At 32.9% G+C, this 27998-nt stretch overlaps 4 protein-coding genes across 4 annotated transcripts; all 4 read right to left on the bottom strand.

The window, feature by feature from the left end:
- Position 1: 1 nt before the first annotated feature.
- LOC140975772 (V-type proton ATPase subunit c''2) lies at positions 2 to 2501 on the bottom strand. The gene is made up of 4 exons (XM_073439674.1): positions 2312 to 2501; positions 2145 to 2222; positions 512 to 682; positions 2 to 386 (listed from the first exon to the last, which is right to left on the bottom strand). Exons 1-4 carry the CDS (start codon positions 2422 to 2424, stop codon positions 218 to 220), a joined length of 531 nt encoding a protein of 176 aa, XP_073295775.1. The 5' UTR covers positions 2425 to 2501; the 3' UTR covers positions 2 to 217.
- Positions 2502 to 3020: 519 nt separating this feature from the next.
- LOC140975037 (gibberellin 3-beta-dioxygenase 1-like) lies at positions 3021 to 4231 on the bottom strand. The gene is made up of 2 exons (XM_073438524.1): positions 3717 to 4231; positions 3021 to 3618 (listed from the first exon to the last, which is right to left on the bottom strand). The coding sequence occupies exons 1-2, from the start codon at positions 4205 to 4207 to the stop codon at positions 3021 to 3023; spliced, it is 1089 nt and encodes a 362-aa protein (XP_073294625.1). The 5' UTR covers positions 4208 to 4231.
- A 2759-nt stretch (positions 4232 to 6990) lies between these two features.
- Positions 6991 to 11386, bottom strand: LOC140975773 (aromatic aminotransferase ISS1). The gene is made up of 9 exons (XM_073439675.1): positions 11047 to 11386; positions 10861 to 10908; positions 9899 to 10027; positions 9575 to 9634; positions 8948 to 9104; positions 8188 to 8294; positions 7974 to 8032; positions 7781 to 7889; positions 6991 to 7584 (listed from the first exon to the last, which is right to left on the bottom strand). Exons 1-9 carry the CDS (start codon positions 11107 to 11109, stop codon positions 7132 to 7134), a joined length of 1185 nt encoding a protein of 394 aa, XP_073295776.1. The 5' UTR covers positions 11110 to 11386; the 3' UTR covers positions 6991 to 7131.
- Positions 11387 to 15647: 4261 nt separating this feature from the next.
- LOC140975038 (auxin-induced protein IAA6-like) lies at positions 15648 to 18312 on the bottom strand. The gene is made up of 4 exons (XM_073438525.1): positions 17837 to 18312; positions 17437 to 17464; positions 16778 to 16871; positions 15648 to 15979 (listed from the first exon to the last, which is right to left on the bottom strand). Exons 1-4 carry the CDS (start codon positions 18200 to 18202, stop codon positions 15880 to 15882), a joined length of 588 nt encoding a protein of 195 aa, XP_073294626.1. The 5' UTR covers positions 18203 to 18312; the 3' UTR covers positions 15648 to 15879.
- Between the last annotated feature and the right edge of the window lie 9686 nt (positions 18313 to 27998).

The raw sequence follows: 27998 nt of genomic DNA on the forward strand, positions 1-27998 counted from the left end.
ATTTCGAGANTAAAACTTATTCAACATAAGTAAATTACAAGCAGAGCATTATAACCAAAGATTTTTTGTTTTCTCGTCTCGTTTTACCCCCAAAATTTCATCGCTTAACATTGCACGGGAGCAACAAGATAATAAATACAAACGCTGATAATGAAAAAAAATCGTAAAACATGACTAACAAACAACACTAGTGAACACTATAGTGAGAAAAAAGAGATCATGCCTTGGATGGCCATGTTGCTTGAGCTGACATGATGATGCCTACAATGACACCGAACAATCCAAGTGCACTGCCAAATATCTCGATAACAAGGATTTTAACAAAAAGTGACGAGTTTTGGGCATCAGATAACGCACAGCTGCTTCCTATGATTCCGACACATAGCCTTTGCAAAAGCCAAAAAAGAACATGAATTTAAATAAATTGGTGGATACTCTTTTAAACAAAGTGTCAAGTCTATTAACTGCCCCTGACATAAAGCATAACTCATAAGAGGAGAGTGAGTCTCACCCACAAACAAGGTTTGCAAAACCGACGATTATTCCAGATGCAAATATGGCATAACCAGCTCTGAGGGACTCGGGTTCGTAAATATTTGAAGAAGGTACACTCTCCAGCTTTGTTTGAAGAATTATAGCCACAATAACTCCATAGATGGCGACAGCCTCACAGAAAATAACACTGAATGAATGGTTCATGTTTAGAAGACTCCACAGTAATCATCGATAAGTTAAAAAAGTAACGTATTTCAAGCTAAAGCGTTCATGTGAATTATGATGAGGAATAGATACACATAGCTGCAACTCAACTAGGCTCCTACAGTAAAAGACGAATAAAAAACTTTACAAGCAAAAATGCAAGCTTTTAATGATGGGACTGTTGGTTTGCTCCATATTAGTTTCTTAACAGCAATAAATCCTGGGTAAAAACTCAAACATAAAATTACCAAGGACTTGGGGGCTTCTTGACAAAATTTCCTTAGCAATCACAGATGTGACAAAAACCTTACTTTGGATATCAAATTGAGGTAGTCAATCATCTACATGCAGATGAATCTCCCGCTGGTCCTTATATTACATTATTGGTAAAACAATTCAAATACATCTCTTCAAAACCCTTGATCCCGTCAACACATAAGTTTGACACCACCAAAAAAGACTAAACACACATTGGAATTCAACTCTGCCAATGGCACTGGACATAATCAGCATATATATACCAAGAAATCATGGATCCAGAAATTATATTTAAAAAATCCTGAAAAAATGCATAAAATATACTTAATCCCTTATCCTAGAGAGTTTGAGCATACAGCTACAAATTTCCAGATAATTTAATAGTAAATTCCATTTTTGTCAATAAAACTTGCGTGGCTAGGCAGTCAAAACTCTGAGATTGTTTTAATAATATTGTGGATGTTTTACACTCAAAGAGAAGGACGGACAATGAACATCATCCCCAAACAAAGAGAAGGAGAAAGAGAGATGACGAAGATGATGACGTTCATAACAGTGATGAGCATTCAAGTTCCATCACTTCTCTTAACTCAATACTTCTGAAGACTCAAGTATAAGACTTGAATATAATGATTCACTTCCCATCCAATTTGAAAAGAATCAATATGAATTGACATGAAATTTTACGTAAATTGGAAAAGTAAAAAGTCCTGGCTCAAACATATTGGTCGTGCATCCACTTTTGCACAAAAGTATCTTTTGCCAAAAATTTATTTTAGCAAATAAAGCATTATTCTGGGAATCCTAAAAAATTGAAAGGCTGTCGAATATAGTTTCCGGCCAAGCACAGAGCTCTTTGAATCTTGTAATAGTGTTATTGCCAGCAGCTAGTAGTTTCTGGCTTTCTGCTATTTACCTTTCGTTAGTCCAAAATTTCTAGCAATGAATTTAGAATAAAACCTGGTCGAACCGAGCAATACTGCAAGGCATGACTTCGGATTTTAACAATACAGATAATATACACACAAATAGATGGCAAGTACATTCAGCAAAACTGCAGCAATTCAATTCGGATAAGATGCATCGAACTAACATCGAATAAGTAAACAAGAGCACTGGACACAAGAAATTAAACTCATCCGTTATACACTATAACGAAATTAGCACAACAATCATGTAGGAAATACCTGATCAGGTTTTTGGAAGTAATGCGAGGGGCTTTGATGGCAGCGCCTATTAAGCTGCTCCCGGTTATATATATTCCCCTGTATATTTCAACAATTCAAATACGATAAATAGGGGCAAAACTGAAGAATAAAACTCAGATAGATCTCGTAAGGAAATAAGAACATACCAGGCGGCGCCGAGAACTGAAACACCGATTGAGATGGCGATTCCGACGGCGGAGAAGGTGTACGGAGAGATCTGAACCAAAGCTCGTGACCATGAGCTCGATGACGCCACCATCGTGCTATACAGTTTCTCTCTCTCTCTCTCTGGGGTGAGATGAGGAAGAAAAATAATCAGTGGATAGACAGACGAACGAGGGAGAGAGCACCATGAATTTGGGTGGGCTGATTAATTGGGCCTGTCTATTATTTGGGCCGCTTGCGATTGTATCCTAAAAAGCTAGCATGCGACCCGTGATCTACGCGCTCGACAATTCCCGTACATATAAAGATAAATTGATATTTAATTTTTATAAATAGTAAATAATAAATTTTTTGAATACTATTTATGTTCACTAAAATAATTATTTTAAGAATTTGATAAATTATTATTTAGTATATATTAATCATTTTCAATATTTTTAAGCTTAAATAGCTCAATCCTCATTAAGCATCCGTCGTTTTGGTTTAAAAATTAATTCACGAGGTTTTATTTATGTTTTGAACGAAAATTTTTTTTATGAAAATATATAAAAATTAAATAAATAGTCATGAATATTTTATTTAAAAAAATGACACATTAATTGCTAATTAGTTCATTTTTATTACAGTAGAATTTTGTAAATGTGTAGGAAACTGTTGATTATAGGCCAATTTTTTTTTATAGGAATCAGTTCACGACCGTTGATGAGGGTCGAAAAGCCGCAAAGATGAAAGGGCTTTGTCGAAAAGCCTAGACTTAATGTCAAGATACTCGCTCCATGTGATGGGCCTGTAAAGTTGGGGGTGGCACTTGTCAATAAGATTCTTAAACGGGCCAACTTTGACACTTGATGGGGGCCCAAAAAAGTAGGCCACCGATAACCGATGCTGGGTCCGATTCACGACAGCCCGATGGAGCACACTCGGGTACAACCCATTTGACAGAATTTGCATGAGGTCACCTACGTGGACCACGAAGGCTCCCGGGTGGGGTGGGATCGTGATCCAACTCGAGCCACCCTCCCGGATCATTTGTAAACCGCTTGTGTTGCTTTGGTGGATAATGCTGAGGATGGTGGAGTCCGTGTGGGCCGCCAAGCCCATGGCACGGTCTGGTTCCGGGCATGCCGGGTACGAGTTCAGTTGTAAGACGTCGTTTCCACCTTCCACTTCTCCTTTTGGGTCGGCCCATTTGACATCATCTTTGGTTATGCCCAACGACCCGAGCATAAGCCACATGAGGCGATGCGCTAGGTTTTTCATCTCTTTTTTGCATTCTTCTATTGTATCACTGAAAATTTGAGAGAAGAAATATGACTCAAACCTTGTACGTGCATGGAGGATTACACATCTCAAATCATAGAATAATAATATTAATACAGCACATACCAAAACTTGTGATAGTCGCTTGGCCAAAGTTGGCGCGCATGTTCGATCGTTGAGCCAGCAATGGTGAACCCTTCAGACCACATACACTTGGGAAAGAAACAAGAAATACGCACCACCCCGTATCCCGATACACCATTCGGGAGCCGCGCTGCCTTAAGCTTCTGATACATCGGCAAAGAGAAAAGCCTTTTCCCCTCCATTTCAACCTCATCGATCAAATTCCTTGAGATATTGTGGTTTATAACTTGGAACACACCCCATCTCTTGCATGCATGGCCGATGAGCTCGGTAGCATTTTCGTCGTGTAGGTCGATGACCGGGACTGCTTCAGGATCACACGTGCCACCTCCGTAGGTAGGGTAGTGGTCGAGTTCTCGGGGTGTCCATGCATGAGAGTCGGGTAGCTCGTTGAGCGAGCTAAAATCCAGGATTTTGTGTTGAAGATTGAGTGAGTGTGCGCTAAATACATCCGCAAGTCCTTTAGAAGGCATAGTTTCTTTTCGTTGGAAAGTCGAATTGTTCGTAAATTATTATATGTAGGAGAAAGAATTGATTATCAATGTAAGAGATTGTGTTGTTGACTATGGTGTTTATATCGAGAAGGTCTATGTACTTCTATAGGTAAAATCTAAGGGTGGATTTTGAATTTTTTTTTTTTGGTGTCTATATATTAATTAATTAGGGTTGAGTTTGATTTTGAATTTTTTTAAAATTAATACCTCATATAAAAGAGACGGAGCCAAATGGAGGCAGTGAATTCGATCGCCCCCTCGATTTTGNAACAAAAACTTGTGTGAGACGGTCTCACAGATCGTATTTTATGAGACAGGTCTCTTATATAATTGAAAAAATATTATTTTTTATGTTAAAAGTATTACTTTTTATTGTGGATATTAGTAAAGTTGACCCGTCTCACATATAAAAATTCGTGAGACTGTTACTCATGGTAAAAATAGTACAGATGATTGAGCGGATGAAAATGCAAAAGGCGAAAGGACCATATTGTCCTTTAAGGAAAGGTAGACGTGATAGGCTCCAGAAAACGAAGGCAAGCGAGGCATGGGAAGGGCCCCTCTTGTACATATATGTGCCTTTGTTTTGTCTGCTTACTATGCATGATGAAAAGACCAATTTGTCACTACCATTTTGGAAGACTACTTCTCCTGAATTTGGGAGAACCCTAGTACAAGATGGTCAACGAGTCTATTCTCCTCTCTATCTAATTAATTGACATTTGTCTCTTTTTATTATTATTTTTTAAATATCTTTCTTTTTCTTATTTTTGTATATATGTTTTTTTTTAAAATTTTGATCTATCAAATTTCAAGTTTAGCCTTATATCTTGTTATTTTCAGTAATAATATTTTTTTATCGAGTGTATTGATTAGTTGATGGATAAATTTTCATTATCGGAACTTATTATCATAATCTATGTATCGATTTAAAAAATAAAAAAAAAATTGCACTGAAAAGAGTCTTCGCCCTGGCTTGTGGAGGAGCGACGAATCTACTCAACTGAGAGTTTGTGCAAACGAAAAATATTTAAGTTTAGTTACAAGAGAAATATATACTATATAAGTAGGAGAAGCAATGGAAATGCATGATCACTTGTAGAGTAGCTTAGGCAGAGGGGAAAAGTGGAAATGACCATATGCAAACGAAAGACATATCAGTTCACGAAAATGACAAAGTAGAAATATGGACAAATTGACCAAATTTTGACTTTGTGTACCTTGGACAACACCGAAGGTCACTCAACTTTCTCCGGTTGAGGCTCCACAAATTTAAAATTCACTGACGGTTGGTTACTCACTTACTCTCTCTTTTCAAAATTTTATATATTATTATTATCTATACAAGTACCGGAAAATTCGATCGGAACGCTTATTATTATGTGCATGTATATATCTACTTTTCGATATTTTTATGAGTTCACGACCTAGTTTGCAAGTTATTGCGTTCGAAGTTTATTCAGTGTGCACAAAAGGATAGTGTTGTATGTTTCATTGTAAAAAAAAAATCTCTAATATATTAAATAGCTATCAATCGGTAGCAATATTAATTAATACTAAAATTTTTGTGAGACTATTTCACGAGTCGATTATGTGAAACATATCTCTGACCCGACTCAACACATGAAAATTATTATTTTCTATGTCAAAATTTTTATTTTTCGTTGAATTTATAGATTTGGTCAACTTGTCTTACGAACATATGAATATGAGAAACATTCTCATATGATACCTACTCATTAATTAATTGCACAATAATCGAACAAATTTTTTTTTTTAAATTTAACAATATGCCATGTTCTATATATGGAGAATTTTGTGATAGTTAGATACATAGGTGAATTTGTTTTTACATGAACTCATTTCCAAGATATCAAACGGAAAGTAACAAAAAATGAAATGGGATGTTTTCAAATCATNATAGAAAAAAAAATGTTTGGATTTTTGTTTTAAAAATAGAAATATTTAGTTAAATTGCAATTCAATCATTTAACGATCACTCCCACCGATTTTTCTGACATTTTATCCTTTCCCAGATGTTTTTGTAGCATCGTATTCTGAGAATCTTATCATCATGAAGGAAGTTTTGGGAAGTGGGACGACAAATATAGAAATAATATGTTCTGATTATATTGTATGCTTGAATATTGTTAATCTTACCAAATAAAAGAACAAAAAATTTCGAATGATATACGCGCACAAAATCGCCTAATAGGATGACAATTTTGTGTGTAGAGTTTTGTCAATATCAAGAACCAAACTAGAGAAGAAAATAAACAAAAGGAAAATTTGGCAATTTTTTCAAAGAAAAATATATTGATTTTTATCCATTATGGTACTTTTATGTTAAATTTCAGTTTTAGCTATACACCTTTCGGTTTTTTACCATTTTGGTCATTTTTTCGTTTGGAGTACTGATATAACGCTAAATACATTAGCATCATATTAGCATTACATAGTTCTATATCAGCACCACATTGAACTCACGTCAAAACAATGCTAAAATTGTGAGACAAATATACAAAATCAAAATCAAAATCAAAATTTTCTCTAAATAAAATCTTAAATTATGAAGACATCAATACCTCTTTCTTTTGTGTGCATAGGTTTTTCAAATTTAAATTACTTATAAATAAAAAAAATTTAATAAGAAAGAGCCTAGCAATCTCGTTCATATTTATCCTTCACAAACAAAAGCGAGAAGGGATGTTTTAAGAAACCAAAAAAACTTAGTATATGCCATTTGTTCTAAATAACAAAGCACAAGTCGCGAACTAATGGTGTGTATTCATTTGATGAAAATATAATTTGGAGTATTTGAATAATTTCTTTTACACTGTAATGATCAAACGTTAGAAATTGCAAAAGCACAAAGTTGTTCCATTTCTAGCTAGATAATTAGATCAAGGGATCATTCCTTCACTCACCAATTCTTCTAACCCTCTCTTGAGTCTTTCCGAAGCGACACGACAATGATCCTCGACCAACCCCCCGAACGAGATCCTAAGATGCCCGGGGCATCCACTAGAACTTCCAGGAATCAGAACCACCCCATGTTTACGAGCAAGCCAACGAACTACTTCAAAATCATCTGTATACACATCCGGAAGCTTAACCCACAAATATATTGCTCCTTCTCCACCTTTGATGGCATCCTCCCCCAACGGGGACAGTGCATCTAATAATAGTTCTCGGTTTTTTACAAGGTTTTTGACTTGATCGGCGACCCATTCAGGTCCCATTTCCAAAGAGTGGAGAGCTAGCCGTTGGCAGATTATAGGCGCGCAGATGGGTATGTTGTCTTGGACTTTAAGAAGTTGAGCTGCGAAACCTTGTACATGTGTAGGGTACGCGATCTGAAATGGGAAAGACAGTTCGATTATGATGTGTAGATATGAAAAAACCAAGTTCTTCGAAAATTTTAAGTCAAGATTGATTTCATGACATACAAGTTTAAGGGGTAAAAACTTGAGTTTAAGGGAAAAGCCTATAATGAATTAATTAATTTGAAGATTTCAAATAAAACAATGAGATTGGAGAGCTTTCACTTACGTATCCAACTCGCCATCCCATCATCCCATAAGCTTTTGAAAACGAAAAAATATTGACTATGTGATCGCCCTCAACGCATACATGCTTCCGACCATCATACATAAAATACCTGCAACACGATTCTACTAGTTTGAAAAATAGCACACCAGAAATGTATCGACGAAAAGGATAAAAAGAAAAAACGTCGACTCACTCATATGTATTGTCAACTACAAGCCAACATCCAGCATTTCTGCAAAGATCTGATATTTTCTGCTTAAAGACAATAAATCCACACAAGAAAATGGCATAATTAGTAAATTGGAAATTAGACAATATATAATCCACATAGCAAATAATGCTTTGAAACTAGCTTCATTTTGATAAATATTCAAATGAAATTTAAGCTCGTTCAGAGCGAGAGAGACCTGAAGAAGAGGTTCTGGGATGTAGGTTCCTGATGGATTACCAGGATTTACAACAGATACAAGCTTCGGAGTCGGTTTGGTATGCAGTAAGGTCCTCTCTAGCCAGTCTGAAGAAGAAAAAAACTTTGAAATTTATCAACAATAACAAGCATTTGTCCTACTAAGTGTGGTCGGCTATAAAAAGAGCACGGGAACGATACAATAAATTAGTTTTTGTGCATGAATTCGTCTTAGAAAATTTTCATTCCTCAACGTTGTTGCCTGTATACTTGATGAGGTGTAATGTGATTACATTCCTATTTAGCAAATTTCATTATTTAAATGCCCAACAATATTGTTCAATAATTTGCACAGGGCTTTCCACTAAATTCAAATAGAAAACCCGATAGAAAACCCGTACGGGAACTGCCATACTCAAGGATTTGAAACATTCTGATTTAATAAATCCTCTATATATGTTGTGTTCAAGGCCTCTTTGTCCCTCCACTTCTTTAAACCTTGATTCACATTTTTAATAAAGAAATATCAAGTCCAAAACCGACAAAATCAACCTTCTCGTGTCTAAGGGATCCCTCAATTCTGGCCAAAGGAAAAATGGAAGTTGATAACTTAAAATTAAAAAAAAAATTCAAATTCATCAGTAGATGCAAAATCATAAGCCTGGCATCGATAACAGACAAATTCAGCGCAACAAAGGAAATCAAAGAAAGCATGCTTATTACAATCAGTTTTGTCTGATATATGGAACTAAGATATTAACCTGCATCTGGATAGAGTGTCTTTGAATCCCCAGGACCAACCAAAATGTTAGTTACCCCGGTCATCTGAAATGACATGTATGAGTTGAAGTAGTATGGCGCAAACATGATGACAGAATCTCCAGCATCACACAGTGTCAAAACGATATTCACGAAAGCCTGCATCAATTTGGCGATGATATTTCTTCAAGTTACTTGGATATGAAGTCCCAGTGACTGCTATGAATGTTAAATGAATGACACAGTTGTTTGGAGAAATACAAAAATTACCATGTGTCAGTGAAACTATGTAAGACACAAAGTGACCAGAGTTTTGGAATGCATCATCAAAATTTATTAATGCGCAAATTAACAGTTAGGAGTGATGTGGGAAAATCATAACGTGCAAGATTAAAACCAATTCAAGAATAATCTCATTTGACGGTTTTCAAGCTCAAGAAACTGACATACTATCTGTACAGAGGTCCAAAGAAAAAGGGCACAGAGACAAGTGGACGAGCATCATAGAAAGGCAAATAAATATCAAAGGTATCATACAGAAATGTTAGAATCCTTAGTGCTGTGACATGACAAGCTAGGCCTCTTATACTCTTTAAAGTAAAATTTTCAGATCCAAACAGCCTACCCACCTGATTAGCTCCAGCAGTGACCATCACAGAGGAATTGCACAACCGATTTTCAGTGAGCAACTGAAAAGAAAGGTAAAAAATATTGTCACATAAGACTGATTAAGACAAAGATTTAAAAAAGATGGTCTCTACATTATTTCACTTGTTATAATTTAGAGAGAAGACGACATGCCATTAAAATAAATCCATGAAGTCAGTTTGGGTACACGAAAATAATTTTAACAATAAGGGCATGAAACAGTATTCTGAATCACGCGCCTATTTAGGCAATAAGTGATTAAGGAAACAAAGTTTAGCACAAAACAACAATGTAACAAGTGCCACCTTTTTAGTTAATGCTTCCCTCAGCTCAGGCAGACCTTCATCAGCACCATATCGACTAACTGAAGGATCCCATACGAGTTGTTGCACCTTTTCTAATGCCTTCTTTGGTGGTTGCCAATACACAATGCCCTGTTGAGCAACATGTCCAAGATGTAGTCAGCACCTGGCAAAATGATTTGATAGCAATGCCAATAGATAATTAGATGGAAAAACAGCTATTTTCATGAAATCTTTGATTGGATGGCCAGGTGGTACAAGATAGACTGCACAAGCAAATGTACCAAGACCATAATCAAACGATGATCAGGGGCACAATATTTTTTTATATCTACTAGTGATTGACACTTAAATAGCAATTCTGTCACATGTCTGGATATTCAAAGAAAATTGGAAAGAAAAAAAGAGATGAGCTAGTTTTCGAACATAAAGAAAGAGAACTACGAGCATTTTGGAATCGCGTACAGAACAACAGTAGGAAGTCAACAGATCAAGATCTTTTCTCATGGATCAAGCCATCGCACCACCATTAGCCAGCCAAGTAATACAGTTTCGGATGGAAAATTTGGATATATCTTAGTCAGTGATGCGATCAATAACTCGACGAAATCATTGACAAGAATAAATCATCTTGTCAACAGCAATCCAACACAAGTCGAAAGACAATTATTTTAATCACATTCATCATTTAGAAAGAAGACTGCCATTGTACAAATGCCAAGATTAAGGAATAAAATTTCCCAAGAATCCTTGTTTACTATGAAAAAAAAAAATTTCCCAAGAATCCGGCACCATAGGCTTCATGTATCAACTCCCCGGAAAAAAACAACAGGGAAGGCCTGTTCACAGTTCTTAAATCTCGAACTCCATACGCAGACACATGAATATCACTACAAACATGTTTTCTACAAAGTCATACAAAATTAAAAAAAAAAATTTAAAAAAAAGGGAAAAGTGAAACTAACCTGAGCTAGAGAAACATAATCCTTCAAACCAAGGATCAATTCTTGTATCTGAGATTCGAAACATAAAATCCATTTATTTCACTTCAAGTAAACACACTCCATTTTCATAATAGTAAAGCAATTGACAATCAACTGCTCCACAAACAAATGGAGATGGATCTCATTTTAAATCGACAAATTGATTACCTCAACCATCACAGGAGTATCAGTAAGCAAAGCCCTTCTCGCGAGAATCCCGTAAGAACCCATTTCGCTGAAAATTTTCACCCTTTTTTCTCTAACCCGATAACGCAGATGATTCCAAATGAGAAACGGAAGTATTATATTGACCAAGCTTACAACTTTTGGCCTATTCTCAGCTACCCATCAAAAGATTATTGCTATTCAACGCCTAAAGATTGGCGAAGCGTCATATTAAATTGTTAGTTTCAGAAAAGATTAAATAAAAAGTTTAAATTCAGATTCGTTTCAGTTTATAAAACCTATCATCACCGTCAACCATTTTGTTTGAAATCCATCAAAGTCATGTCAAAGAAAAGCAAAAAGATGACCCGCTCTTCTTTTTCCGTTATCATCATCATCTTCATCATTATTACTTTGTTATTGTTACAATTATATCAAATAAATTTTTTTCTTCAAAAAAATTAATAATAAATTTTCAATAAAGTCGCGTGTAGAGCCTATTTCTCTGATATAATTACGTGAAATTAATACATTTTTTTAATATTTGTTTTTTTTTATTTTATTAATTGAACGGTTTGTGTTCTTTTGAGGAGCCGCGAGCTTATATAGTTTAACGACGGTAATTTCGTGTATATATATAAAAAAAAATCGATGAAAATCTCTGAAAACTTCAGGCTTTCTGAATAATTTCAGCAAACTTTTATTTATGTATTATTTCATCTTTACAAATGAACTCAATGAGATGAAATTAAAACAATCAACGATTTCCAAGAACAAAATTGAAACAAGAAATCCTAAGAAAAAGATAATATCTAATGACTAAGGCACAGTTGCAGCAGATATCCAGACAGCATTCGCAGGTTTCATAACAACAAAAACAGCAACACAACGCGAAGATTCTGCGTATATCAAAACAACTCGAATCAGAATTATCATAGGATCCATAAACATATATACTTCGTCACCCGCGGAAGCGCACAAAATGGTTGATCAGTAATTAGTAAAAAAACATCACTTCTCAAGTAACACAAAGAAACTGAATTGACCAAGCATAAAGGCATCCTTTCTCTTCATGTCTTTTTCTAACATGTTAAGTATAGGACATATCTTGGTTTCCTCGAGGAACAAGTCCTCAATCGATTTTTGATTTGGTTTAACTTATGGAGGTTTTGAATATGTTTTACTTGTAGCTGAGGATTAACTATTTATTCTTGCCTCAATCATAATATTAATTGCAAAAACTTTTGTAAAAATGTTTCACGAATAAATTTTATGAAATTGATTTCCGACTCGGTCCATAAATTTAATAAAAAAATATATTTTTTTATATATATAATCATATATAATATCATCGATAACTTATACTCCATATAACGTCAGTTTACAATATCGAGAGACGAGAGGGCTAAAATTTAATTGAATTTTATAAATCATGTGTTTATTGATATATTAACAAATATGTAACAAATACCAATAACTATATATGTAAGGTGAATATATAGTTTCTCTTGGATTGATTTTCTAACTAATGTTATTTTTATATTATTTTTAAAAAAAAATTGATTGTAAGTACGGATTCTATCAAATTCGAATGAAGGGAAAAAATTCACAACTTTCTCTACAACACTAGGTCGCTTTATTCGGTAAATATTACTAATATTGATCAATGCACTCCAGATATTTTAAACAAATATGGATAAGAATTATCGAGTTTATATTTTTCTATACTGATGATATTTTAATTAAATTTAAAAATATGGATGAACTTATAAAAGATTTAGAGATTTTTTATAAATTTTTAAATAGGGATTATTTGTCCTATTTTAAAAGAATACAATAATATCACTACAAGGAAAACTTAATTTCTTGAGGGTAAAATAGATGATTCAGAAATAATTTTGCAAGAACACATTGATGTAAAGAAATTTCTAGAAATATTCAAAGACAAGAAACAAATCCAAAATTTCTTATGAGTTGTTAACTTTGATAGAATGTTCATCAAGAATCTAGCAAAACACAAAAAAGTATTAGTCAATTACTAAATAAAAATGCAAGATTCAAGTGGACAGAAGAACACGCTAAAGGACTCGGCCAACTGAAAGAGATTTGCAAAAATATTCCAAAAACAGTTACTTCTCAAAATGAAGATGATCTGGTATTATACACAGATGTAATTGATAATTGGTTAGTAAAAGTTCTTACGAAGCTCACATCAGAATGAGAAAAATCATGCAGATGGTGCAATGAACTATTTTTAAATGCAAGTCATACGATCTCATGTCAACGAAAAAGAATGCATTAAAAAGTGCTTTTGAAAAAATAGTCATTATTTAGACATGCAAAGAAATTTACTTTGAAAGTTGATAATACACATGTTAAATCTTTCTTGAAAAATAGAATTGAATCTAAACTCGAGAATGTTATATTATTAATATGGCAAGCTTTATTTCAAAATTATATTTTTAATATTATTATTGTTAAATCTCATGAGAATATTCTTTCAGAATTTCTAATAAGGGATGTACAACATTGATGTCGATGTCATCATGAAAATGCAAAAGCATTTTAGAGAACACCTGGAGATGCTTCAAAACGAGTTCAAAAAGCTTATCGTGAATGCATAAATTGCGGGTATGATAAAAAAATTGATAAGAGCATTGTCTCTAATCGAATTACATGATGATTATAGGCTTACATTCAGTTATGGTCTGTATTGCAAAAGTTTACCCTCCATGCTATTGAGAAACCACTGACTTCTCAAAACGATAATTTTCGAGTACATGTCTCTATACTTGGAGAAGGGGATTCAAGTACCCTTAACGTAAGTGCTAAATTAGGATTGTCTATAAATGAGTCGATTCAAGCAAAAATTGAGACTTCATAGCATTATCTCAGGTCATCAAGTCAACCCTTCACCTCGGTTACTAAAAAGGGAGAAATCAAACTTAGATCTCAAACCATTTCAAACAGACAAGAGAAAATCTAAAGTTGATACCGATGAGTCTATAGTTTTTTCCATTCTAGGTATATCAGCAGAACTAAAGAAATTAAAAAATAGAATATGAATTAACCCAACTACATGTCAGGTTTGACATAACAGGAAAATATTCAATGATGTGGATGAAACCTAATGCCTATCCTAAGGAGTTCAAGTCATGGTATGAATTTGAGGTTTTACCTCTGTCTACACCACAACACCCAGTTTTCATAGATATTTGTAGTACCAAAATGGGTCCAAAAAGTTATTCATGAAATATGGGAAAATAACAAGTAATTATCTGATGGAGATATGTTGGAGCTATACGTCTTTAGTGCAGTATCAGAACAGCTGGGAAAGGCTCACACGAGACTTTCCATTTCATCAAGCTCAGGAGCCCATATATATTAATGTCCTGAAATTCATCAACGATACTCCAATAAATGAAATATCCCTTGTTGATTCACTTACCGAATATGACATTTCCACCAGAAAAAGTGTGTATTATGGTCATGTTCATATAGTTAGACAAAGTCAAGTTTCAGTTTAAATTTTATCAAAATTCAATTTACGGATTTTTCATGTTAAGTAAAATGACATGAAAAACTACAGGATTTGCAAAATAAATATTTTAAAAAGAAAAAAAATATTATTAAACATTAAACTATCGGAGATCAAAAAGACTCGTCGAAAATTTGGTAACATGCCTCACATTGAAAGATAGTTAGAAGGGATCTACCAAGAATTTCCAAACCAAAAAGACTCAGATTTCGAAAATAGGCCAAAATCTTACATTGCATAAACAAGTTCAAGTGGTGAAGAGCCACATAAGATACATTTTCCTCGGTGACCATTAAAAAGTAAAAGATGTCCCGACAAATAAAGAAATGTGATTCAATCACTCTATTAATTGAAGATATGATCACTCAACCACTACCAAATGTGGAGAACAAAAGAAAATGAGGCCACTTTATAAGTAGCTGTCACAATTACTTGCAAGCAATAATGTAAAATTATCAATCAAATCTGCAGTGCGGAATTTAAATTCACCAAAGACCTCTATTTATATCAAGACAGAAGAAGTTGAAAGCATCGACTATTATCTTTCAACTAAAAATTGTAATATTCTCTTTCAGTTTACGTGTATTATCTTTCAGCTAAAACAAATTATTTCCTCATCTACATGAGTTTATTAATGTAATAACATATATATTTGAATAAATTATTATCAGGCTTTTACCCCTCTCATGTTATGCTTATTTCAGATTAAATATATTACTCTACGTCTTGTGCTTATAAGAAACAAAATAAGATTGTGCTAGGTGGTTAAGTTATGAGGAAAAGTCTATGAAATCTGGTAGACATGACTCGACGACGTTTTGGTCAAAAGATATGAAGTTTAAGTTATTTTACGAAAGAATAATGAGCTAAAAAAGTAAATAAAAAATAAAAACAGCTGTAAAATGGGAATTCGTACTAAAATGAGTCAGATATCTAAACAAAAAGAACTATTTTAAGACACTAAAAAGAAAGATGACTAAATTAAAAAATTACCTGAAATATTGAGGACCAAATTGTGAGTTACCCTAGTTAACTATCAAACTTGGCAAATACATTAATTTAATAATGAATTATATATCAATCAAAATATATAGCACACAAGCAATAATCTTGAATATAGGTACCAAAGTGTAGATGTAATCAAGTTATATCTCAATCACTCATCATAAATATATCGCGAGTTTAATTAATTAATTAATTAATACAAATTTAATATATTATTACTACTTGGTCTACGAGCAAACCCTGATGGAAAATTTATATAATAAAAGACTGATATGCCCTTGCCTAGGGTTTAATTACTCGTCCTTGGAGAGTCCCTTGAGAAGGTCCTTTGCTTGAAGCTTTGCGTCCGATCTCTTCATAATCCGAAGCCTTTTGCATGACTCAATAAACATCCTACATATTAAATAGTTACCAAATGTTATTTTTAGGTAAACCTCGTATCCACCTACGAAGAATACGTACGTAGGTCGTAACACGAGTTATTCGATCGTACACTTAAACGGCAAAGATCATGACAAATTTGAAATAAATTTACATTTTATGTAAAGATTCATATTTATGTCACAAAATTGACAGTGAGACCATCTTGCATAAAGATTCATATCTGTCTCACTCGTGAGATCATCTCACGGAAGTTTATATGATAAAGTACCGTTCAAACGTAAATAGATATGTAAACGAATCAAGTATTAATTTTATTTAATTTTTCAAAAACATCTTCAGGCTCGTGAAATTTATACAGTGGGTTTAACTTGATCTGATTTAAAATTGAATACCAATAAATGTATAATATGTAAAAGTAAAACCAATTTTTAGTGAAAATGAAAATTATATAATAATTTATTATAATTTTTTAACCCTAGATTATTAGTTTTTACAGCAAAGAAATTAAATTTTTTTGGTGACAATATTTCATAATAAATGTGTTACATGGGAATGATGTGGCTGTGTAAGGAAATGATGAATGGTCTTAAAAACTTTCTATATGTACATGATAATGTTTGTCTTTAATAGACATTGTTGTCCTTCTCCACATTTCTTGTCTTGTAATTAATCAAATTTATTACCCAATTTTAACTCTGTCGGCAATAAATAAATAAATAAATAAATACATCTATTTAAAATATTAACTAAATTATTTAAATTAAATTTAAAATAAATAAATACATAAATTTTGAGTGAGAGACTTACTCCCATGGGACATCTCCAACGAGCATCCAATCTCCATCTCTGTCCTCGTAAATTGGAACGTACTCACAATTGTCTGTATCTTTGGATCCCTCCCCTAATATTTCAATAAATCAAATAATTTTTAATTAAAAAAATTATTTTTTTTGAAAGAATTTACCATTTTATAAATTACCACGTGTCCCCGACATTTAAATTAGTTTTTTAAATCGAAAGAAAAGAGTGTTTTGTTATAATTGGATCTCGAAAACGAGATTTCATTCGTAATTGAGTACCGCAAATATTTATACCAATTTTTAGTACCGCAAATTATCGATGGCTATCTACGATCCCATACATTTCTACATAAAAATTGATGGTAAAGTTGATTTCGTTCTGTCCTACGTTAACTGCATCCTATGTTGCAGCTTGGATTTTGGAACCTTGGAAACATGTTTTTGTAAATTTTCTGGACTCGAAATGGACATGATTGGCCTCATTCTAAATAACCCAATTCTTAAATACTTCTTATATATACCAAAAAATAAATAAATTAAATAATAAATATAATTTTTTATATGAAAATAATAATTTTCACACAAGAATTGTGTCACAATCCAAAGCCATCCTCACCAAATGAAAGGTGTTCACACAAAATTAGTTCAAAAACTAATTAAACTTACTGACGGACCGATCCGATCTATATTGAATCTAATTCAAGTTGCAAGCACTATTCCAAAAATATTGGTAATCTATGAAGTTTAACATTTGTGTGTGTGTGTGTGTGTGATTTTTTTAAATTATAATCAAGGAAAAAAATCTCTATTATCTATGCTAACAATTAAACACTAGCAATCCAATATCGAATGATTTTAAAAAATAAGTTGTATAATATTAAAGTTTAGATTAATGTATCAAAAATTAAATATTGCGAGAATTCTATTTCACATAATTTTAAAATCCTTTTATCACAAATTGAATAGTCTTGATGTTTTACATACGTTAGATCATCGATTATTCCAATTTTGCATGGCAGGAATTTGCCAAATTAAATAGTTCTTTCAATATGAAATTGTAGCTTACTTCTTCCCTAAATAAATCAATTGGCCTCATTTTTCTGAATATAATATATAAAAAAAGAANAGCCATGACAAGATCACAATACGCTTTATGCACACTCAAATCAATCTTGCGAAGGAAAGGAGCTCCATCCATGCTCACTTTCACGTACATTTTCATCTCATTAAAGCTATTCTTCCTCCGATAAGTGCACACCGGCGGCCACCCCACCAACGGATTCTTATTCTCCTCCCTATCACCACGGTCACTGGAAAGTTCGGAAAACACCCTTTTCTTCTCATTCTTGATCTCTCCCAATTCACCGCCGCCGGGAAGCCCCAGCCTCAACTCGGTTTCGAGTACCATACCTAAACCATTGGTTTTCTCCATTTTTTTATGATGGATGGAATACTTGGTTTCCTTTCTTTAGTATTTTGGTTTTGAAATATGTTCACTGAGAGATCAATAAAAAAAGTAGGTTTTATAATGAATCAAACAAAACACGTAGGACCCGTATGGTAAATAAGGGCTGTCTCCACTTCATACTTCGAATTTTGTTGAAATATATATAGGGTTCGCAGGTCATGAATGCATCGAGTCGTCTAGCTAGTACGTACTTTGTGTTTCTGGATCGGACACAAGTCATCCCTCTGACCATCTTGATTAATTAAATTCATGTACTGCAGTTTTTTTTTTTAAGGAATAAGTTTCTATTTTAAAATATCGAAATAACTTTTTTGGTTCACTATAGTTTGTGTTATTTTGGATTTTAATTCGTTCGCTTGTCAAACTTTGGTTTTGATGCATGCATTAACTTTTAATTTTTTTTATTTTAATTCAATTGTTGACGTGACACTGAACGCGCTAGCAATATTTTCCGACACTATATCAACAATTTTTTGTGTCACATCAATATATTTTTTAATGCTACGTACATCAGCACTTCACAAGTGTCTTGACAAGGCCAAGAGTAATTAAGTATCTTGTGAGACGGTCTCATGAATCTTTATCTGTGAGACGAGTCAACCATACCGATATTAACAATAAAAAGTAATATTCTAAGCATAAAAAGTAATATTTTTTCATGGATGACCCAAATAAGATATATGTCTCACAAAATACGACCGGTGAGACCGTCCCACACAAGTTTTTGCCCATGAGCCAAATAAATAGTTTTTTCTTTGAATATCTTATTATTGTTCATACTAGCTAGTTAGTAGACTAAAATTCAAAATAAAACAAGTTAATGATCTACACAATTATTTCCCTTTGAATAAATCAAATCATCTCTTTCAAATACTCATGGATTGGTGTTGATAAGGTCAAATAGAGAGTTGGGTTTTGTCCATGACTATAAGAAAATAAGATACATGATTTTTTTCACCGTAGTGTTAACAACATTATCCAATATCATATCATTAATATCTAACGTCATGTAAGAACATCGGATGTCACATATTAATATCAAACGTCACCTCAGTACATCGTCGAAAAAGGGCTAACAACAGAAAATAAAAGTTCTAACATTTATAAATATGTAATTTTCCATATATTATAATTGTTGTACCCCCAAAAAATATATAAAATTAGTTGAATTCATGAGTCCACGCGTAGAAGATCAGTAGACATTGCCAGGTCAAGCAAGCTTAGTGGTCGGTCACATGAGAAGCAATGGTAGGGATCGGAAGAGTGTGCTGCTTCAAACACAAGAAAGGGCCGGCAAGATTCAAAGGTGGATATGGGCACATCCGATGGCTCTCGATTTGTAATGCTTTGCCAGGGCCTCATCGTGGCCGTTGGATGTCCTCCTACACGACATTGCATGTGCATGGTTTAATTTGCTTAATTCATCGAGGTCGACCGATAAATAACTTTTTTATTATTATTATTTTTACACATTTCATATTAAACACACTTGACAATAAAGTAAATTTCAAATCCACTCGATTTTCTGATTTCTTTCTTTCATCTAAACACACTGGATGATAAAGTGAATTTCAAATCCACTCAATCAATATCAAATTATACAATTTTAATAGCGACGATATTCAAATACACCCAAAATAGGAGTTATTCGAAATCCGTCTCTTAACTAATCAAATCCCTACTTTTAAATAAAACATATCAATTCAAACATAACCTCAAGTTGTTTTACATATCATGTACATGTTTTACATGTAGTGTAGTTAGTTAAATATCTACACAAAAATTTGTTATACCTAAAGTTATAATATTCTATTTTTTGAAGGTATAAAATTACAATACCATGGAACAAAATCGATTTTCGACAGAGATGTAAATTTGTTATGGGCTTGAAACTTTGGATGGTTGGACATTGGGTTCGGGCTTTTGACTTCTTGGACTTGATCTTTTACCATATGCAACATTGTATTGCGCGTAGAATTTGGACGTAGGGGGACGGTCGAAGCAGCTTTTGAAAACCGCATGTCTCACATACAAGCAACAACATGGTGGGAAATTTAGGGAAATGGGATTCCACCGTGACTTATTTAAAAAAAAGGATCCACAAGTCAATTTACATAAATGTCTTTTTATTTAAGTGTAAATACACCATTAACTTAAATTTTTAACATTAAATCTATCCATCTCATTCAGTCGACTTCAAATTAGGTTTTTCTTCCGTCGATCTCCTTTCATTTCCTTTCCGACGACGATTCTCCATGCAAATCGTCTTTTTCTTCCTATCAATTTTCGATACAGATCCTTCCAATCTAAGCAAACTCAATCGAACAAATGACTGACAAAAATCTGATAATATTAACATTTATTTCGATTTATTTTTCTGTTTCTTCGACTCGCTTGAAGAAAAAAGAGTCGACCTACAAGTCGTAGATCTACACAACATTTTATTTGAGTCGACCAAGAGCTTGGATTGAAGCTTGGTCGACCAACCAAAGGCTTGGTCGACCAAAAATGTTTGGTCGACCAACCATTTGGTCGACCAACCAGTTGAGCTTGGTCGACCAAGAGCTTGGATTGAAGCTTGGTCGACCAACCAAAGGCTTGGTCGACCAAAAATGTTTGGTCGACCAACCAAAAGCTTGGTCGACCAAGCCTTTGGGCTTGGAGGCCAAAAGCTTGGTCTACCATGTACCCAAAAGCTTGGTCGACCAAGCCTTTGGGCTTGGAGGCCAAAAGCTTGGTCTACCATGTACCCAAAAGCTTGGTCGACCAAGCCTTTGGGCTTGGAGGCTTCGTCGACCAAGCTCTTCATTTATTTTTGGTTTACTAATAAGAATCCATAATTATATCAGGTTTTTTTTTTATTTCTTTTATTAATTTTTGTTTATTTTAATTTTCTTATTATTTTAATTTTTTTTTTATCTTAATTTTTGTTGAATTTTGTAAGATATACCTTTGGGTCGACCAAAACAAGCGCTTGGTCGACCAAGTTCTTGTTTTGGTCGACCCAAAGGTATATCCTACAAAATTCAACAAAAATTAAGAGAATAAGATAATTAGAATAGACAAAAATTAATAATAATAATAATAAAAAAACAAACAAACCTGACATAATTAATTATGAAATCTTCTTGGTCAACTAATTTTGGTTAACCAAGAAGAATCCATCATTATGTCTGTTTTTTTTTTTTTTACTATTATTAATTTTTTTCTATTTTAATTTTTTTTTTATCTTAATTTTTGTTGAATTTTTTAGGATATACTTTTTGGTCGACCCAAAAGCAAAGCAACAAGATCGACCCAAAAACAAAGTCTACTTTGTGTCGACCCAAAAGCAAAGCAACAAGATCGACCCAAAAACAAAGTCTACTTTGTGTCGACCCAAAAGCAAAGCAACAAGATCGACCCAAAAACAAAGTCTACTTTGTGTCGACCCAGCTAAATATGTGATTCATATGTTAAAAACAGGCAACCTTGATCAAAATTGTGTAATTATCCTTCAAAATTAAGTAATTATCGTTCATATTTGTCAACCAAACATTTTTGGTCGACCAAAAATAAATGACCAAGAAGAATTTTTTCTTGGTTTGATCGACCAAGATGAAATAATAATAAAAAAAACAAACAAACCTGACATAATTAATTATGAATTCTTCTTGGTCAACTAATTTTAGGTAGTGTGCTGCTTCAAACACAAGAATGGGCCGGCAAGATTCAAAGGTGGATATGGGCACATCCGAGGGCTCTCGATTTGTAATGCTTTGCCACGGCCTCATCGTGGCCGTTGGATGTGCTCCTACGCGACATTGCATGTGCATGGTTTAATTTGCTTAATTCATCGAGGTCGACCGATAAATAACTTTTTTATTATTATTATTATTTTTACACATTTCATATTAATTATAGGAGTGATTCTGATTTCTTTCTTGCATCTAAACATACTCGACGATAAAGTGAATTTCAAATCCACTCGATCAATATCAAAATATACAATTTTAATAGCGACGATATTCAAATACATCCAAAATAGAAGTTATTCGACTATGTAACAAAATCGATTTTCGACATAGATGTACATTTGTTATGGGCTTGAAATTTTGGATGCTTGGACATTGGGTTCGGGCTTTTGACTTCTTGGACTTGATCTTTTACCGTATGCAACATTGAATTGCGCGTAGAATTTGGACGTAGGGGGGCGGTCGAAGCAGCTTTTGAAAACCGCATGTCTCACATACAAGCAACAACATGGTACACAAAAATAAACGGGTCGGGTCCATCCCACTTTCTCCCATATATATCTGATTCCATGTATATATTCAATTTTATTTGTACATTTATTTTGAAGCAGAGGGATCTATATATACATTAATCTTATCTGTCACCTGCATATATAAATATATATATATAGTTGGGATCCATATATATATGATGAGATAGGGGTACGGCCCGAGTCACAAACTGGATTGAGGAGTTGTCTTACCACGGCCATCTCAACATGTAACATTCTGGTCCTAGATTGGGGACGGAAGTTCGCGAAAATGAAATGGTGTATGATTAGCTTTCATTATATCTATGAAAATGATTAATCTAAATTGACATGAAATATCAGCCAACACCCTTATATCTATATGTTCATGTTGTCCAGTGTTCCGATGTGAAATATTGTATTACAGAAATGTGATACTCGTTTAAATGCTTATATTTTCATTTTTTTATTTGATAGATCAATTTGGAACAAGGGTTAGTTCTACCCTGGTAGGTCTAGGGACCCTAATAACATTTGGTGTTGTAGGGTCTACATATCCAGACAAAGAGCCCTACAACCTCAAATATATTTGGGTCGTTTGATCTGATACAAGGGCAATCTCTGAATTTTCATTGGAACGATTATATCGATCTATCTCCGACTCTAAAACATAAGACATTTTGTGTATTTTTTTTTGGAGGAAAGATAGCCAATTACATGACTTTGGTATAGTGAAAGCATAGATTTTTTTTTCTTTTATCGATAATTTCGGAACAAATTTTTTGCACGATATCAAAAATTATAATAATTATGAAGAAAAAACGACACAAAGATTTTTACGTGGAAACTCCAAATTAGGGAAAAACAACGAGATTGAAGTCCATCAAAAAAAATCTTAACTATATCGATAACGGATACAAATAATTTCTACTACAATATGAGATAACAACAGCTCTCCCTAGATAGAACAACTTAGGAGACATCAAGAACTTCGAGAATAATAATTATTGGATAATACACCCAATCCCACTTTTGATGTGGAACTCACATCAAAAGTTCCACAGTTGAGCGGTACTTTATCACATAAAATTCTGTGAGAAGATCTCACGAATCAAATTTTGTTAATAATATATACATATATCTTCTCGGATTTGGAATAACACACAACCCAAGAATAGCTAATAATTGAATTGATCAGAGCAACACAATATTTTTTTAGAAAAAAACTTTTCAATAACCAAAAGACAGAAAAGAAAACAAGGATCACATGATTTAAGAATAATATATGTATCCTAGTAAATCTCGGTTTGTGGTGTGTGGACAGTGGACACACACATATTAAATTTTAATATAAAATATAATATTTTATATGCTATTAACTTTGGAGTTAAATATATAATGATATTAGAAATTTGCATGCATGAAAGTCATTACGACGTTCATGACATATTGCACTCGCGATTTTCATAAATGATATTATCTCAACCAAAAATTTTAAAAAAAATTCATAAATGATGTTTATTAGATGTGATGAAACGTGAAAAAATTGTATGTCAAATAGATGAGTGTCACACGATATGTGCTCCACATANAGCACATCATGGGTTACGGCTGTGTTTGGCTGCTAAAATGTAGACAACAATGCAAGCCTTGAATTATATGTTTAAGAATCTAATTATTATTATAAAAACCCACATAATTATTGTCATGTCCAAACAAAGTCTACGGTTAGCTTATGGTTGGACGAATCCTTCAAAGAAAGGACACGATTTGGCCATACCTGAGAGTTGGTTCCAATTATTTTTTTATTCCAAAAATTTTGAAATTATTTTTTTTAGCATTTTCTCAATATGATTTTTGGAAGTCACATGATGTTTAGTTATATGTTTTTGGTTTGATTTTTTTGGAAACGTGTTCTTTGAGAAATTGTGTTTGTGAAATTGTATATATTTCGACTATAAATTTAAGTTTTTTTTTTTAATATGGAGAGTGAGACTTTTGTATATTGAAGTGATCGGATAAAAATGGGTGCAAGATGTGTGGACAAAGACAATTTCACTGGGTCAGATTATGCAAATGATGACATGTGAGAGCACAGTGAGATGTGTCCAAACTAGAGATTTTTTCGTGAGAAAAATCTCATGCTTATATGCAAACACAAAGATAACCACGTGAATGGACACGAGAGGGATGTCCAGCGCGGTCACTCCGATGACAAAATCAACAGGTGAATAAAGAGAATTAATATAGCAAGGAGAACTGCTGTATTAATGGTGTCTTTTTTGGGAGAGTAAATGGTGGGGGTAAAATATATACGAGATCGTGAATGGATCAATGTTTAGACAAACCTGATATTTATAGAAAGAAAATCAATGATGACCTTATTTTCACTGTCCACTTACTAACTATGGTAAGATGGTTACACATACCCTACTTTCTGACACCAACTTCTCTGACACGCCAAACTGTCCTTTCGCCTTGTCAAATCCATGCGATTCTGACACTAATGATTACCAAGATAAGGTATCGTATACTTGTGCACTCGAGTGAGGTGCTTTTACTGAGGTAACCCGGATAAAGAACCATCACACGGTAACTCGTCTGGAAGCCCGACTTCTGGCAGCCCGGGTAGATGATGTCTCGGACAGTTACTTTCTCGGCTATTATTGAATCGACCCAAAGCTTGTCAGGACCTAACCCATGACCCGGGATCATCCAGTACCCCCTACCCGAGCCCCTCGATTTTTGCTTTTGGTCGTGTAAGTCGTTAAAGTTCATTTTTAATTCAGTAAGTTGATTTTTTTTTTTTTAATTTTAGTCATTTTCTATTGGAATAATAACGTAATGACACTGGATATTTATGACTTATGCCAATGATTAGTGAAAGACGTCATATTTTGTTAACATATATGGTGTCATGTCGATATTTTGACGACTTAATTACCAAATTTTAATAAAGTGCAGTAGTAAAAACAAAAATATACCATTGATAGGAAGAAATATTTTAATTTCTTCATTTTGTTTTTGAAGAAACAAAACATATTTCCTGTAATAGTCAAGTCATACAAGTGTTTACTGCTAATTAAAATTTTCTAAATAAATATTGATATTTTTGAGAAAATGTGAACTCAAATTAATAATTATATTGGGATATATGAAAACAATTGAGATATTTTTATTGATCAAAGTAACATCTAGTGAAGAAATTGTGGGCCCACGTAATATGGGCCATGCCTATATCGTTGATGCGTAGGCCCACTCATAGTCAATGTGTGGATCAAACCAGCCCATGAATTCAGATATTATAAGATCTGCCCATTTATTAATATAGAGGAAATTTTGGACCTCTTACAAATTAAGGATAAACCCGTTTCCAAGCCCACTAAAGTTTTTTGCTTTTTTGAAAATGATTTAATTATTTTTAATCTAATTTCAAAAAAATAAAAATAAAAAATGTACAAACCATTGTATAGAAGAATAGGGAAAAAATCGGATATCCGAAAATTTAGTGTGAATTAATGGGAATAAGACAGAATAAAGAGTGGTAGAAGCCTACAAATGATAAAGAAAGTACATTATATATGGATATCTGTTATTTGAATATATCGTTAAATATTAGATGAAACAAAGACGTATAATCAACTGATATTTTATCTTTTTAACTCGGAGTTATGCCAAAGCATTTGAGCATATTAAACTCAAAGTATAAGTAAATTAATTTGATGAATATAACATCTAGGCATTAATCTATTCTATTTTATTAAATTTGAGGACATGATAGTAACCACTTAGAGAGGACACCAACTTTTTCTTCCAACTTTACCCTTATATGATACTAATATTATAATTTTTTTTAAAAAATTTCAACGCACAATTTTATTTTTAATTTTTTATTTCAACAATTCAAATATCAATTTAGTCCCTCTATAATTTTTTCAAATTTCACTTTAGTCTATCGATATTGATAAAAAAAGACTGTACACATACGTATCGCGTGTGCAGAGTAACTAGTATTTATTAAGTATCACAATCCTTCAGAATCTGTTTATTATTTTTTTAAAAAAACTTAACAAGCTTCAAAAGTGATTTAAAAAGTAATAAAAGTTAAACACTTGTTTTTTTTTTTGACCCACATATTTGTCCAACAAGATCCGAAGGGTTTTGACTTGGATTTCTATGTGAAGAAGCACGCAGCTTTGTTATTATTTTGTTTAATTTAATGCTTTTGTCACTATTATTGTGCCGCGAATGGTTTCTTTATCATTTGATCTTTTTATTGTCAGATTTCAACATTAACAATATGTTATTTTTGTTTTTTAAAATAATTTTAGTCATTTTTCGACGTGATGCTGATACATAATAATGAAAAATTTATGTATTAACACAACAACAATCTCGATAAAAATGACCAAAATTGTCAAAAATCAAAATATATATTACTAAAATTGAAATTTGATAACACATAAAAATAAAGTCATAAATAAACAATCATACAAAACCAAAAATGGATTTTCTCCTAAAAAATTTGAAGCTTCGAAAATATATAAACCTCTCCTTTTTTATATATTTTCTTTTTCTTTTTCAATTTCAAATCGAAGAAATTTGTTTCGGAAACATTTCAAAATAAATTTTAAAAATTGGTGCAATTAATTATCTAATATATATATATATAATGGGCACACTGTTTCTGCCCATAGAATTTATCTATTGATTATAGAACTGCCTCATGCTGGTTAGGACTACATCATCATCATACTTCGCTTGTTTGGCGCTTTTATTTTATTTTTTAAAAAATGGATAGTTAATTCCTTATCTTGGAAAATATATCGTGTGATACGACGAATATTTTTTAAAAAATTTGAAAATTGGGATAATATTTCTATTTTTGTTAAAAGTATCCAAGAGTTTTCCTAATTGGATCAAAGGTTTGTTATTATAACAATTTTACAATGAATATGTAATAAAGTTCCGAATTCTCATTTAACATTAAATACAATAAATATTTAAATACAATGTCTAAATGGAAATATATTGATACTGATTTTCGAGTAACATATACAATGAATGAGCTTATTTGAATATGATTAGGTCTCTTGTGAGACGGTCTCACGAATCTTTATCTGTGAGACGGGTCAACCCTATCGATATTCAAAATAAAAAGTAACACTCTTAACATAAAAAATAATATTTTCTCATGGATGACCCAAATAAGAGATACTATTAGCATAAAAAGTAATACTTTTTCATGGATGACCTAAATAAGATATATGTTTCACAAAATACGACTCGTGTGAACTTTTCACACAAGTTTTGTCAAAAATGATTGACTGATTTTTATTTTAAATTCTAAAAGATCATGTAAAATATATAGTCATAAAATAAAGATAAGATCTTTGAAAAGATTTAAGAAACGGCCAAAGATATTTCAAATGGAACGAATATGTGAGAGATATAGTGCACCAAGTTTGCGACTGGTTCAGAAGTTCCAAACGACACTTTTTGCAAATGGCTGATGTT

Source organism: Primulina huaijiensis, chromosome 4, assembly GCF_012295235.1.
Source record: "Primulina huaijiensis isolate GDHJ02 chromosome 4, ASM1229523v2, whole genome shotgun sequence".
NCBI lineage: Eukaryota > Viridiplantae > Streptophyta > Magnoliopsida > Lamiales > Gesneriaceae > Primulina > Primulina huaijiensis.